We start from the raw sequence: 11,973 nt of genomic DNA on the forward strand, positions 1-11,973 counted from the left end.
AAACAAGCTTCAGGAACACTCATGACCCAGCGCGATGGCCTCTGCCAGAACTTCTCCCCAGAAAATCAAACTATGCACACTGGAGATTTATAGAAAGAAAGCAAATAACGTCTGTGCAACCCTTCTACCCGCAATCGATATGGTCACAGACTAATATATAATACAATCGATCTAAAATACTCTCCCTCCATTTCACACGACTGGCAGACGAGCCAAAAAAGCGATTCTCCTCGTTCCGTATTGCCGCGGCGTTACCACGTATTCCTTTGATCCTTCTCAGCCTTGCAGGAAGATCAACGTCTTATTACGCGTCCCCCCCGGGGACGGTCCGGTGTGATCGTCCCGGGACAAGCCAAGCAGGAAAGATTTTGAAACGGCTTGGCGCCTGTTTCGCCCGCGACCCCTGAGGAAACCTATCCCGTCTCGGAGAATTTCCTTTTTTCTCTTGTCACCGTCCCCACCTCTCGTCATGATTTGAGTTCAGGTTCCTTATTCTCCGATTGGGATTCCTTGTTTTGGTCAGTTGATGTGACTGCGTATCGTACGAGCGTGCAGGTGATTTTGCCGATCAGGTGTGTGACGACCGGACGCGCATCAGATGGATGATTCTTATTCGATGCGGCAGCCATGGCGGTCGGTGCGCATATGCTATCTGAAAGACGATTATGCCAGCGATTAGAGCTCGTGAAGTACCTTTGCCAGCATCTGCTCAGACGACGCTTCGAAAGAAGTACCTTGCTGACCTTTTTGCGTATTGAGCTTGCTAGCGATTCGCTTTTGTACTTGTAATCCGTGTTTGCTATAAACAGTCAAGTACTTTTTCTATGATATTATCTGCCACTATCACCAATAAGCCGCTAAAGATTGTAAAATGTGCAGATTCCCCTTGGGTTTCGCTTAGTACACTAACCGGGCCTCTTCCATGAAAGATACACTGTCATTTCGTTAAATCAGTGGAAAGTCTTGGCATCAATGAGGTATGCTTGTGCAGATTACTGATCAATGGGAACGTTCAAGATTTTATGGGCGCTACTCCGAACGACGGAGGAGGACATCCCGTCATGCAGCTCATGCTCGAAACCTGAAAATAATACGAGAAATTGAACTGCGTGAAATAATACACTGGGTATGAAAGGACGAAGACGAAGATTTAAGATGATATACTCAAATCGTTCGATATTTTAAACAAATCTAATTGTACCAGATGGCATTCATGCCAAACCCGGGCTCCGGTATTCTAACCCGTGCCACGCGACCTAAGAACTCGTCTTTCCACCTGTAAATCTCCAGCCAGCCTTCCTGGTCGTCAGTGATCGCGACCCACTCGTCGCTCCAATCGCACGGCGAGACGGCATTGCTATGACCACCGCTCGTCGGCGTCGGGTTCAAGAAGAGCTGCTTCTCAATCGATCCGCAGTCGCGCAGGCGGAACGCGGCGATGTAGCCCTGCAGGTCAAAGCTGTTGGCCCGCGCCGTCGCGAACAGGTACTTCCCGGACTTTGTCAGGGAGCACACGTCCGATCGGTACATGCCGGGCCCGGCCTCGGTCTTCCACTGGCCTGGGATCCCGGGCGGGATCAGGGGGAACGAGTGGTGGGTGTAGACGGGCATGTGCGTTGCCGGGTCGATGACGTACTCGCACAGCCGGTTGCCGGCCTCCATCAGCGCGTATAGGTAGTTGCCGGACGGGTGCATGGCGACCCAGCGCGGGTGGTCGCGCGGGTCGGGCGCGTCGACCGAGCCCACTAGCTCGACCTGCCCCGAGGAGGACTCCTTCTTGTGTACCCAGAGCTTGTTGGCCTTCAGGTCTGCCGAGTAGAGGTATGTCTCGCTAGGGTCAAAGACCATGCCGTGGATGCCCGTGTTGGGCTGGTATTCGAAGTTCTGAACGTTATCCTCGAGCTTGCCTGTCGAGGATACTGAGAAGACGGAGCCGTGACCCGCATGGTTGTAGAAGGGGTTGCAGTACACGGCGTAGGGTTCCTGCTGCGCGGCGAGCAGGAAGATAGCGCGAGTATTGGTGTCGGCCGATGACGCTTTGGCTGTTCATAGAGATTCGAGGTCAGTCCCCCGAAAGATTTACCAAAGACGGTGGTAGAGTATAAGCGGCTAGATCGGGAAATGGGAGACATACGGTCGTGGAGCATGGGATGTGAAGCTTCGTGAACAATCTCTGTTGGGCTCTTGACCGCGAAGCTGGACCATTTCTTCATGGCAGCGCCATAGATGTTCTTCTTGTCATGCTGGAGCGAGACATTTAGCTTAAGTGGGCAATTGAGGAAAATTTATGTCTCTGGGACTTACACTGAACGTCATCCATGAGATAGGCTCATCCTGGGGAATCTCTATGCGTTTTACCAGTTCACATGTCAACTTCTCATCATCGAATGCGACAGTGAATATAGCCCCGGGAGGAGTCCATGTTCCACACATCAAGTAGTGAACAGGCATCTTGGCAATTCTTTGATACTGTTGAGCCGGAAATGTCAATTGCTTCAAGGGGGAGAGTATTTTCAGCATTCAGTGTAGATTAGATCCAGTCCAATCTCCTCCTGGGGAGACAAGTTTGATGTCAATTGCAAATGATCGATCACGATACCTTCTGCGAAACACATGCGGCGCAAAGTTGACCCCAAAGCTCGAATACCTTTCAACTGGTCGTGCCGCGATTCGCTCTACTGGAACCCGTTCTGCAACTACCATGGGATGCAGCTGGTCGGGGTCCTTTAATTCTCCAATTAGGTATTGTTTTCGAAGAGCTAGATATATTTGACATGGTTTCGTCATCCCCCACATCTTTCTAAACCCCAATTTTTAGTCACTCTCAGCCACTGAAGACCCACGAACAGCAATCAAGTGGAGTAATCTAACCCCTCCCCCTCCATTTACTGGGGGAAGAATGTTCACCAGTGATAGACGCTTTCGGCAGGGTTTTGCGGTACTCGGGCGGAACAATTGTCTGATTCGATCTAGCAACCCGTACAAGCCGGCTAAGTGATTCTCCCCTGTTGACTTTTGCTGTGGTGAGGATGCTTCATGAGCCCTATTCTATGTTTTGACCCCGAGGACTTAATGTGACACCGTCTATATATATTGGCGATTTGCTATGTATACTAGTTTAGCCGATTGAATTCATCTCATTACGCTGACCAACATTCGTCTTTGTAGAGAACTCTATCAATCCCCCTACATGACGGCCACACCTAATGGCAAAGTAATCGTCAACATGTCAGCTTGTTTGGCGCCAAGGGTGGTCGTTCCGGGGGGGGGGGGGGGGGGGGGGGGCAAATGCAGGAATTATTGACTTTTATGTTAACTCCAACACTAGTTTGTGAGAATGCTGCGTATACTATTGTCTCCCTCTTCCACTAAACACTCTGCCTAGATGATATACTTGGAACATGGCCACCGTCATACACACCCTTATAATACACTGCTTACGCGTTATCGCAAAGCGACACATTATTTGCCACCTTTTCTCTTCTTGCGACGGTTCTTCTTTTTAGATTGACCCTGACTCGACGGCCCATTATTTTGTTCTGTGTTTTCCGGACCGACCGTGTCATCTGATCTATCGTCTTCTTGCACGTCCTCTAGTGGCCGTGACGAAGAAATAGGGCTACTTTCGTTACTGTCGCCGTTTTCATCATCGCTGGAACTCGTAGCCTCAAGAACAAATTTGCGGACGCCGCCCGTATTGACTTCAATCTCAGTAATGCTGCCACTACGCACATATCCTCGCTTCACCCGTTGTCGCTCGGCGCCTGAGACACCAGTGTTGGCCAAAGAAGAGGCAGTACTCTTGGACGGTCCGTCCAATGATCCACTGCTGAGTGCAGGTTTGATCTGAGCAGAGGTCTCCTCGCCCTTCCCATCTGAGATCGGAGTAATCAGCAGCTTCGGCGTCTCCGGTTCTGCACGCGTTGCGTTTTGTAAAGGCGAAGTGTAACTTGGAACGTGGCCATTACTTCCCTCATTTCCATTGGGAGGCGGCCGTAGCAGGCTTGTACGCTCATTGGCGCCGTCAGCATCATGCACTTCTGTGGCTACTGATCCGGATCGTGTTTGAGTTCCACCACCGGGCTTGATTTTGACGGTAGAAACTTTGGTACTCTTGGGATTGGATGCTGGATTCGACGGACCGAGGTGCTTGAGGTGACCTCTCATTTGCTCGAAGTTGGCCTTCACAGGAACGGTGGTACGGACCAGTTTTCCGTCTTGGCCAGTAGAGCTCCTACGCATCAATAACGTGGTCCTTGGGCTACTGGAGAGGATCGAAGGCGATTGATTTCTGCCGGTCGCGGAAGCAGTACGGCTCAGTCGTAAGCGCTGGCTTTCTTCATCATCGTCCTCGTCTAGGTCAACAAGTTTGCCATCTTTGATAGCAGCATCCTTGACCATAACGTCTTTACGCTGAACACGAGCCTTAGGTGCAGGATGGGTGCGGCGGATTGCCTTGTGTACATCCACATACACATCCGACTCGTCAATGATTTCCCTTTTCAAGTTAGCAGATTATCGAAAGCACTCTAGGAAAGGCGACACTCACTCTCCAATAAGCTCTTCAATAACGTCCTCGAGAGTCACGACGCCCAGGGCTCCATAGTCCTCGCCGGGATTTTCAGAAATCAAAACCATATGAGACTTACCCTCTTGGAAGAAGTTGAGGATATCCAAGCAACTGGTTTCGGGGCGGGTTTCAGGTAAGGCGGCCAAGGCGAAGTCTCTGACCCGTTTCGCGTCTTCTGGGTCGTATGTGATGAGCATTTTGACAAGCAGCATGCCTACGAAATCCCTTCTGTTTCCCGCCTTATGGATAGGGATTCGAGAAAAGCCCGCCTCAGAAACGAGCGCTGTTATCTCCTCGTCCAGAATAGTTTCCTCGGAGAGAATCAACACGTCTTCCATGGGAGTCATAACTTCCTCGACAGGTTTCCTCTTGAGGTCCAGGACGGCACTAATTATGGTGACTTCATCTTCATTAAGTCTTTCGTTGACTTCACCCAATGACTGATGAAGTGTGACCAACGTCTTGAGCCCGCTCTTCTTATAGACTGTACCGTGATCTTCACCCAGCAGCCAATCAAGGAGTTTTGCCGTGGGCCATGCTACAGGAAACACTGTAAATGTAGTATTAGCAACCTGCTCTTCGGGACCCGTGAAATTTGGAGGGCCACAAATCCAAGACTCGTGTGCGGAACTTTCAGGCTGGGAAGTGCGGAAAACAAATCCATCTGTAGAAAAGAAAGAAAAGAAAAGCATTGCTTACTAGCCCACATTAGACACAGAACAGGCTTCGACATGTAACCACCGATTTGGAGACCATATCGGACACAGACAGATTGAGGTAGGACTTCGCCGAAGATGACTAGCTCGGGATAGTGTTAGCACAGTTTCAATGAGCAAGCACACTATCGACACGACTTGGAAGCCGTAAGTCCAGCGACCTGCAGGGACGAGGACATACCAATCAAGACTGTGCTACCAACGACAGCAGCCACACCACCGCCAAAGCACCGGTCCAGCACGACGGGCAGGGTTTCATTGACGATGACGTTGGACAAGAGTAGTGTTACCAGAACCCAATGCTTTCCTTTCTGGAGCAGGTCGTAAACACGCTTAGCGTTCTTACGCTGTGGCTCCTCGCGATCCTGCGCAATAACTTGGAGGTAAATGCTGTCCTGTCCCATCAACGCGATTGTAAGCCCGGCGAAGGCACCACCCAGCAAGACCAATACCATGGATACAATGTAGAGCACCCAGAGGGCGCTGCCTTCGGCTTCAGGCTCGTCATCGTGTAGGTCTCGAGTCCGGATCGAAGTCGGGGCGGCGGTTACGGCCGAGTATCCAAGGGCGAGGACTCGTCCTAATGCCAGAACGGCCGGTCGCAAGGTGCGCAGAACATGGTTCGTTTGTCGCGTCTGTGGCATTGTCGCTGAGACGACGCACGACGCGCGGTTGTCGGGCGAAAAAGAATGCTCGAGAGCAATACGACGGGGGCGAAGGGAGTAATGACAACAGTGCCCAAGGTAAAGTTGGCGGCGAAAGTTTGTTGTTGTGTCGTACTAGTTGGGGTCACAAGCAATTGGGAGCCGAAATTCCGTCGTCCGTCCACTGTAATCCGTACGGATGCGTACTTCTCGCTTGCGCGGGTCCCCAGAGATGAGATGAATGCTAGACTAAGTCCTGTTCCTTGGATATCCACTTGCCCTTGAAGTATGCCTTGCCTTCAAAAGTGAGGCCAGCAGGATTTTCTTGCCGTGAGAGATGAGAAAAGCCTTCGATTGACACCCTCCAAAGCCGCGACTGCCCCTCGTCGCCTCGGGGAAAATAGGTGCAAGAAACGCTGTATAGGAAGATACAGCGAGTTATGTCAGTAATGAAAAGATCAGAATGGGAGCTTGGATCAGGATGACGCGAGCTATTGCAGCTCGAGGTTCGCGGGGATGGTACGGCCACTCCCAATTGGCTCGCGTTGGGCCGGATCAATTGAATCGGTGGAAACGCTCCGTACGGCAGGGACTCCGTGCTGTGCTGTGCTGTGCTATGCTGTAATCAATGGGATACTATGCGTATACGTGCGTTCTACGCGTGAATTCCCCCATTGCTCTAAGAATTGATTGACTGATGGATGAAGGAGGATTTGCAGTTCCGCGAGGAACCTCACCTTGCCCCTTGATCTTTTTTGGCTCACTCTAGCCAACCTTAGACCAGTTCGAACAAAGTCTCGAGTGCAAAAGGTGCCATAGCAAACCACTACGTCATTAGCGGCTTCTAACACAGTACTTCTAGTGCACAGCGGCACTACACATGCAGGGCTTGACCTATTTCTAGCACGCTAAAGAGGCCTTGGGTCTGATATTTTTGGCCCCCCAGTAGGGCATCAATCATATAGCATTTCCATCTGGCACGAACGAATTCGCCGTACCTATATATAGAGGTTCGCGCAAAACCTATTCGGGGTCGTGATCAACGCGAGAGTCTGCGAGGTTACACCGCCTTCAGAATCGAGCAACACAACTGCCGCTAGTGTATCTTCGTATCGTTATGTCATGGTCCTACAAGCATCAACCACGGACAAGACTGTGAAATTGTGCGACTGGCTTTTATTGTCATAGATTACGAAGGGTCACTGAGATTCCGCAATCGTTCTCTCCGGCTTTCACCTCTTAATACTTTACTGATGCCTCACGTGCATGAAGAGTGTCACCTTATCATTGACTAATACCTGAAAGCTGACACGAGTGAAATGAGCAATATGAGAAGCATTGGCCTGAGCTACGAATTGCATTCCAACTTCATATCAGCGCCTTCATCAGCACCTTTGTGAAACGCCTCATGCTTGTGATACTTATGGACTACTAAACAACGGCACGCAATTGGACAATTAACACTTGATCAAGCCTATGCTAACATCTAGGACGCCTCGGCGGTTTGCTTTGCTCTCCCATAGGTAGTGCCCAATCTCTCAAGCATGTGCTCCTCCGCCGTGATGACCTTGCCAGTCCAGGGCTCACTACCATCGAAAGGGAGCAGTTTGACGTCAGTGTTGCCATCCACGAAGAACGGGACCGAGTATCTATCCTTGTTGCTCTTGTTGATCACCCGATGCACCGCGCTCTTGTACGCGTTCTTCGTCCATATTGATAGCATGTCGCCTACATTGACCACGTAAGCGTCTGGATTGGGTGGAACGGGGACCCACTCGTTGGTCCTGTCGTTCAGAACCTCGAGACCTCCCGACATGTCTTGCCATAGCAATGTTATAGCGCCTGCGCGAACTCAGCTGTGTGTCCATACAATACGTACGTATCTGCCTACCAAAATCTGTGTGAGCTCCAGCGCCAAGCTGCCTGGCATCCGTCGATTTTTGTGGCGGATAGTGCAGCAGCCTTATCGAGCACACAGGGTCATTGGACATGAACGGCACGAATATATCGTTGCCATATGGGAGGCTTTTGGCAAGGATTTCCATAATTTTGGACGCGAGACTCAAGCACTCTGAGTAATACTGCTCTGTGGGCGCCTTAAGAACGTCTTCGGGGATCTCTTGTGGGAAAAGATTGGGCCCCATTAGATGAGGATGGGCCTCCGCCCGCTTGTCCTCTTGTGGTATATGTTGCCCGATGTAAAACCCCTATTTTCTTTGAGTTCAAGACATTGGAAAACGCAGTTGGCACAACGAACCTCTTTCAAATCGGGGAGGGTGCCTTCTTGTAATGCCTTACTCATCCCGCACGGGTTAGCAATTTCTCAGTTGCAGTGTTTCGGGAGTATTTTAGAGCATCTTTGGTGCCTTGAGAGCATTGCTGATCAAAGTGGCCTGCTTTAGCTCCCGAGACGGTCCAAACAGAGAATCAGTGACCTTGAATACTGACCTGCGAACCGATAATCTCATATCCTCTGTTCTTCAGAGTCGGGTGCATCAGTTTCTTCTTCTTCTCTAGCGGCAGAGCAAAGAGAGCCTCAGCCGCTTTCTGCACGCGCCTTTGCAAGTCTTTCGAGATGCCATGACCCACGAGCTGGAAGAACCCGCTGGTTATGGAGGCTCGGCGAACTTGCTCCACGACCTTGGCAGCCTCTTCCGTAGATGTATCAGACAGGTACGGGCCGAGATCGACCGTAGGAATGATGAACGGGATGGGTTGGTCGACGGTCATGTTTATCATGGCTCCCTCTTCTTTGAGACTGATGAATCGCAACTTTTCTTATTGGTGATTTGATTATGTCCGATGGTTGATGATACAAAGTTTCTTGTACATCAAATATCTGGATATATAATTCTCCTCTCACATGGGCTCAATAACGTGATCATACACCGAGATGAGATAACGCAGTGGGAGCGAGGTGTGGGGTACGGAGCACGCCGGGCATCGGTGCGCCAGCACCCGGGGGAGATATCGTTGGACCATTTTATTGGTTCTAACGTTTCTATACTCGGAATTAAGACAACGGACGGGTTTTAGTTGCAACCTCCAAATGTAATGTGAATTGTTCAACAGTCCAGTCTAGAGGTCATATTGAAAACGTGAATATGGATTGGAACGTTGGATGATGTTGTGAACACTAAAATTTGAAGTTATGTTACTGTCTCGGAAACTTGTTGAAATGACCGGTTTTCAATCCAGCCCATGTGTAATCATCTTTTGATTATGGACTTGATCAACAGCATCTCAACATAGGCAACAATTCTTCTCAGTTATTGAGCAATAAGCCGCTGGCAGCTTTCCAGACGAGCATCTCAGTTCCAGAAGAACATCTCAGTTGCAGACGTTGTCTCAAATACATTGTCAAGCAATGTCCAATGTGTATGCCCAAAGTGCTACAGCAACAACTCCTCTCAATCCTATGGTTCGAGTTCTGCACCCTGCATCTAATGGGAATTGCTTTTCTAACTAATACGTTCTATGGATGTCAAACATCGCTCTACCTAAGTTTCTAAAATCTCAAATATATGCTAATCGTATTCGTCAAAGTATGTGATACTACAAAATGGAGTCTAGCACAATCGCCGATGATGCATTTTCGTTGGGATCAGCTGCAATCTAACAGGTCTTTATTCTTAAAGTCATGTGCTGACAGCATATTTGACACATAATGGTGTCACGGTGTAAGGTTATATATAGGGCCATCGTGACATTAAATCCTAACCCAGGGGATTTCGGTTGGGGTGCCTCAACTCGGAGCTGTGGGTTTCAATTGCGGCTCGATATGTGGCTTCATACGACGGTGATTATAGAATTCTGAATGTCAGATTTTAGTGAGTTGATCTGTTTACCCGTCGGCTGCAACTACTACGTGAGCTCACCAAACATATCGTAAAGGGGCTGTTCCGCCGTAAAGGACTACGACTGAATACAAGGTGGTAAGATCGCCTCGATGTGATGAATGGTGTCTCAACTATACAGTACTTTCAGTTCAAGTCGACTCGTACATGCTTCTTTAGTGCCAGTGTCCATTTCATTATATTTAGTTTCTTTTGCAGCAAGTAGTCCCCTGATAAAGTAACACTATTCAAAGCATCTTTCCTCGCAACAGATCGCGCGACTCAGAGTTTACAGAGGTCAGAACCACAATCAATCGTGGCCTTCACGGTACCGTCACTGTCAGCAGTATACACACGATGAAACCGCGCGATCAAGCAGAAATACGTTGAGAAAGATCAAATAATACAAAAAGCACGACTTGTCTATCTCGGTTCTCGACGTTGGAGAGTTTCCTTCTTTGTTTTCACCTGTCATACAAAGCCCATAAGATCTGCGTCTCTATTTGCTACAGTTCGACGCGTCGTTGTGAGACGCCGTTGCAACTAGTAACATACGTAGATCTTGAGGCAAGAGAGCAAGTACAACTTGATCTCTAAGATACCTCGGTTGGGTTGTTGGGGTTTGTCGCATGTTGGCGTATTTGATTGGTTACTGCCCCCTGCCCCACAGCTTTCGTCACTGGCGCCAGCGCCCTCGCCTTTAAACTCTCAAATATCACATCTACGCTACTGTGTACGTACATCTGTTATATGCTGCTTTGAAATGGCTGCTAACGCTTCGAAAGAGTATGCTTCCTATTGCGGTTTAATATACTCAGATAACTGAATTCGTTACAGGCCTGTCCACATTCTCTTCGTCGGCGCCGGCGCCGTAGGGTGCTTCTACGCATCTCGCCTCCATCATGTAACCTACCCGTCCATTGCTTCCAAACCGAGCTAATTGTGGAATAGCCTTCACACCGCATTCATGCTTCTTTGACAGCGAGGTCTAATTACTCTGTACTGGAAGCTTCAGGAGTAACACTGCAAACACACAGTTTTGGTGATTACACATTCAAGCCCCATGCTGTCTTTCCCTCGGTCGAAGCAGCAGTACCGAGCACAAGCAGTTCGGCCAAGGCGCCACAAAACGGATGGGATTTTATCATCGTGACCACAAAGGCTCTACCTGACCGTTCTGATGATTCTGAGCTGATTGCACCAATTGTATCGGCCAAGTCTTGCATAGTGCTCATTCAGAATGGGGTGGGTGTGGAAGAGCCATACCGAAAGCGATTCCCACAAAACCCCATAGTCAGCGCAGTCACTATCGTTAGTGCTGAACAGATCAAGCAAGGCACAATACGGCAAAACAGATGGACTAGGATCAGTCTCGGACCCTACGGTGGTGGTCTCGTGAGAGATGTAAAGGCGAGTGTGGAAATGAAGCAGCTTGCCAGCCAGGGACATGGACGTATGGTTGAGCTTGCCAAGTGGTGGACAGAGCTAGGAGGCATCAAGGATGTTGAGATACACACAGAGATTGAGCTCCAAACCATCCGCTGGCACAAGCTGTGCATCAATGCTGCATTCAACCCTACGGCAGTAGTATCCGGTGGAAGGGGCAATGCCGATCAATTGAAGGATCCCGAACTAAGAGAGCACATCCTTGGAATCATGAATGAGATCAGGGAGGCTGCCCCTAAAGTTCTCGGGAAGCCGTTTCCAGACGACCTGGCAACACCGGAAAGAATCATACGAAGCACTGAGCGTAATACGGGAGCAAAGCCAAGCATGCTCTTGGACTGGGAAGCAGGGCGTCCAATGGAACTCGAGGTCATTTTGGGTAATCCGGTTCGTATCGCGAGAAAGGCAGGTATTGAAATGCCCAGGCTACAAAGCCTGTACGCGCTCCTAAAGAGCATGCAGCACGTCAGAGAAGTTGCGAAGAAGGCGAAACTGTAGGCGGATACCCCATGATCGCGCATAGTCAAGCTGAGGATCACATCACTCGCATAAATCACGCAGTTGCCCTTTTCAGAAACAGCTCGCGTGATAACAACATGAGGCAAATTCAGCACCTGTGACATGCATTGCGATATTCTTGCGAGGCAGCACTTTGCAGAGCTGTAGACCTCGTTTGTAAGAAAAAGTCATCTGACCTCGAACAGTGCGCGATTACTTTTCAGCCATCGAATAAATCGCATCTCCTGTAACCTACGAGAGGC

At 49.6% G+C, this 11,973-nt stretch overlaps 4 protein-coding genes across 4 annotated transcripts; 1 reads left to right on the forward strand and 3 right to left on the reverse strand.

The window, feature by feature from the left end:
* Positions 1-1,048: 1,048 nt before the first annotated feature.
* Positions 1,049-2,748, reverse strand: BKA67DRAFT_577627 (3-carboxy-cis,cis-muconate cyclase). Its single transcript, XM_046103647.1, has 3 exons — positions 2,305-2,748; positions 2,135-2,243; positions 1,049-2,042 (listed from the first exon to the last, which is right to left on the reverse strand). Exons 1-3 carry the CDS (start codon positions 2,518-2,520, stop codon positions 1,192-1,194), a joined length of 1,176 nt encoding a protein of 391 aa, XP_045954005.1. The 5' UTR covers positions 2,521-2,748; the 3' UTR covers positions 1,049-1,191.
* A 714-nt stretch (positions 2,749-3,462) lies between these two features.
* On the reverse strand, positions 3,463-5,930 carry BKA67DRAFT_523912 (uncharacterized protein; the record flags this gene model as incomplete). Its single annotated transcript, XM_046098519.1, has 4 exons — positions 3,463-4,498; positions 4,550-5,120; positions 5,270-5,368; positions 5,468-5,930. 4 exons carry the CDS (start codon positions 5,928-5,930, stop codon positions 3,463-3,465), a joined length of 2,169 nt encoding a protein of 722 aa, XP_045954006.1.
* A 1,341-nt stretch (positions 5,931-7,271) lies between these two features.
* BKA67DRAFT_577630 (2og-Fe oxygenase family protein) lies at positions 7,272-8,907 on the reverse strand. Its single transcript, XM_046103648.1, has 4 exons — positions 8,379-8,907; positions 8,188-8,223; positions 7,822-8,137; positions 7,272-7,772 (listed from the first exon to the last, which is right to left on the reverse strand). The coding sequence occupies exons 1-4, from the start codon at positions 8,667-8,669 to the stop codon at positions 7,417-7,419; spliced, it is 999 nt and encodes a 332-aa protein (XP_045954007.1). The 5' UTR covers positions 8,670-8,907; the 3' UTR covers positions 7,272-7,416.
* A 1,622-nt stretch (positions 8,908-10,529) lies between these two features.
* Positions 10,530-11,710, forward strand: BKA67DRAFT_539356 (2-dehydropantoate 2-reductase; the record flags this gene model as incomplete). Its single annotated transcript, XM_046100618.1, has 3 exons — positions 10,530-10,552; positions 10,604-10,670; positions 10,718-11,710. 3 exons carry the CDS (start codon positions 10,530-10,532, stop codon positions 11,708-11,710), a joined length of 1,083 nt encoding a protein of 360 aa, XP_045954008.1.
* Between the last annotated feature and the right edge of the window lie 263 nt (positions 11,711-11,973).

The sequence above is a fragment of the Truncatella angustata genome, assembly GCF_020726525.1.
Source record: "Truncatella angustata strain MPI-SDFR-AT-0073 chromosome Unknown BKA67scaffold_8, whole genome shotgun sequence".
NCBI classification, from domain to species: domain Eukaryota; kingdom Fungi; phylum Ascomycota; class Sordariomycetes; order Amphisphaeriales; family Sporocadaceae; genus Truncatella; species Truncatella angustata.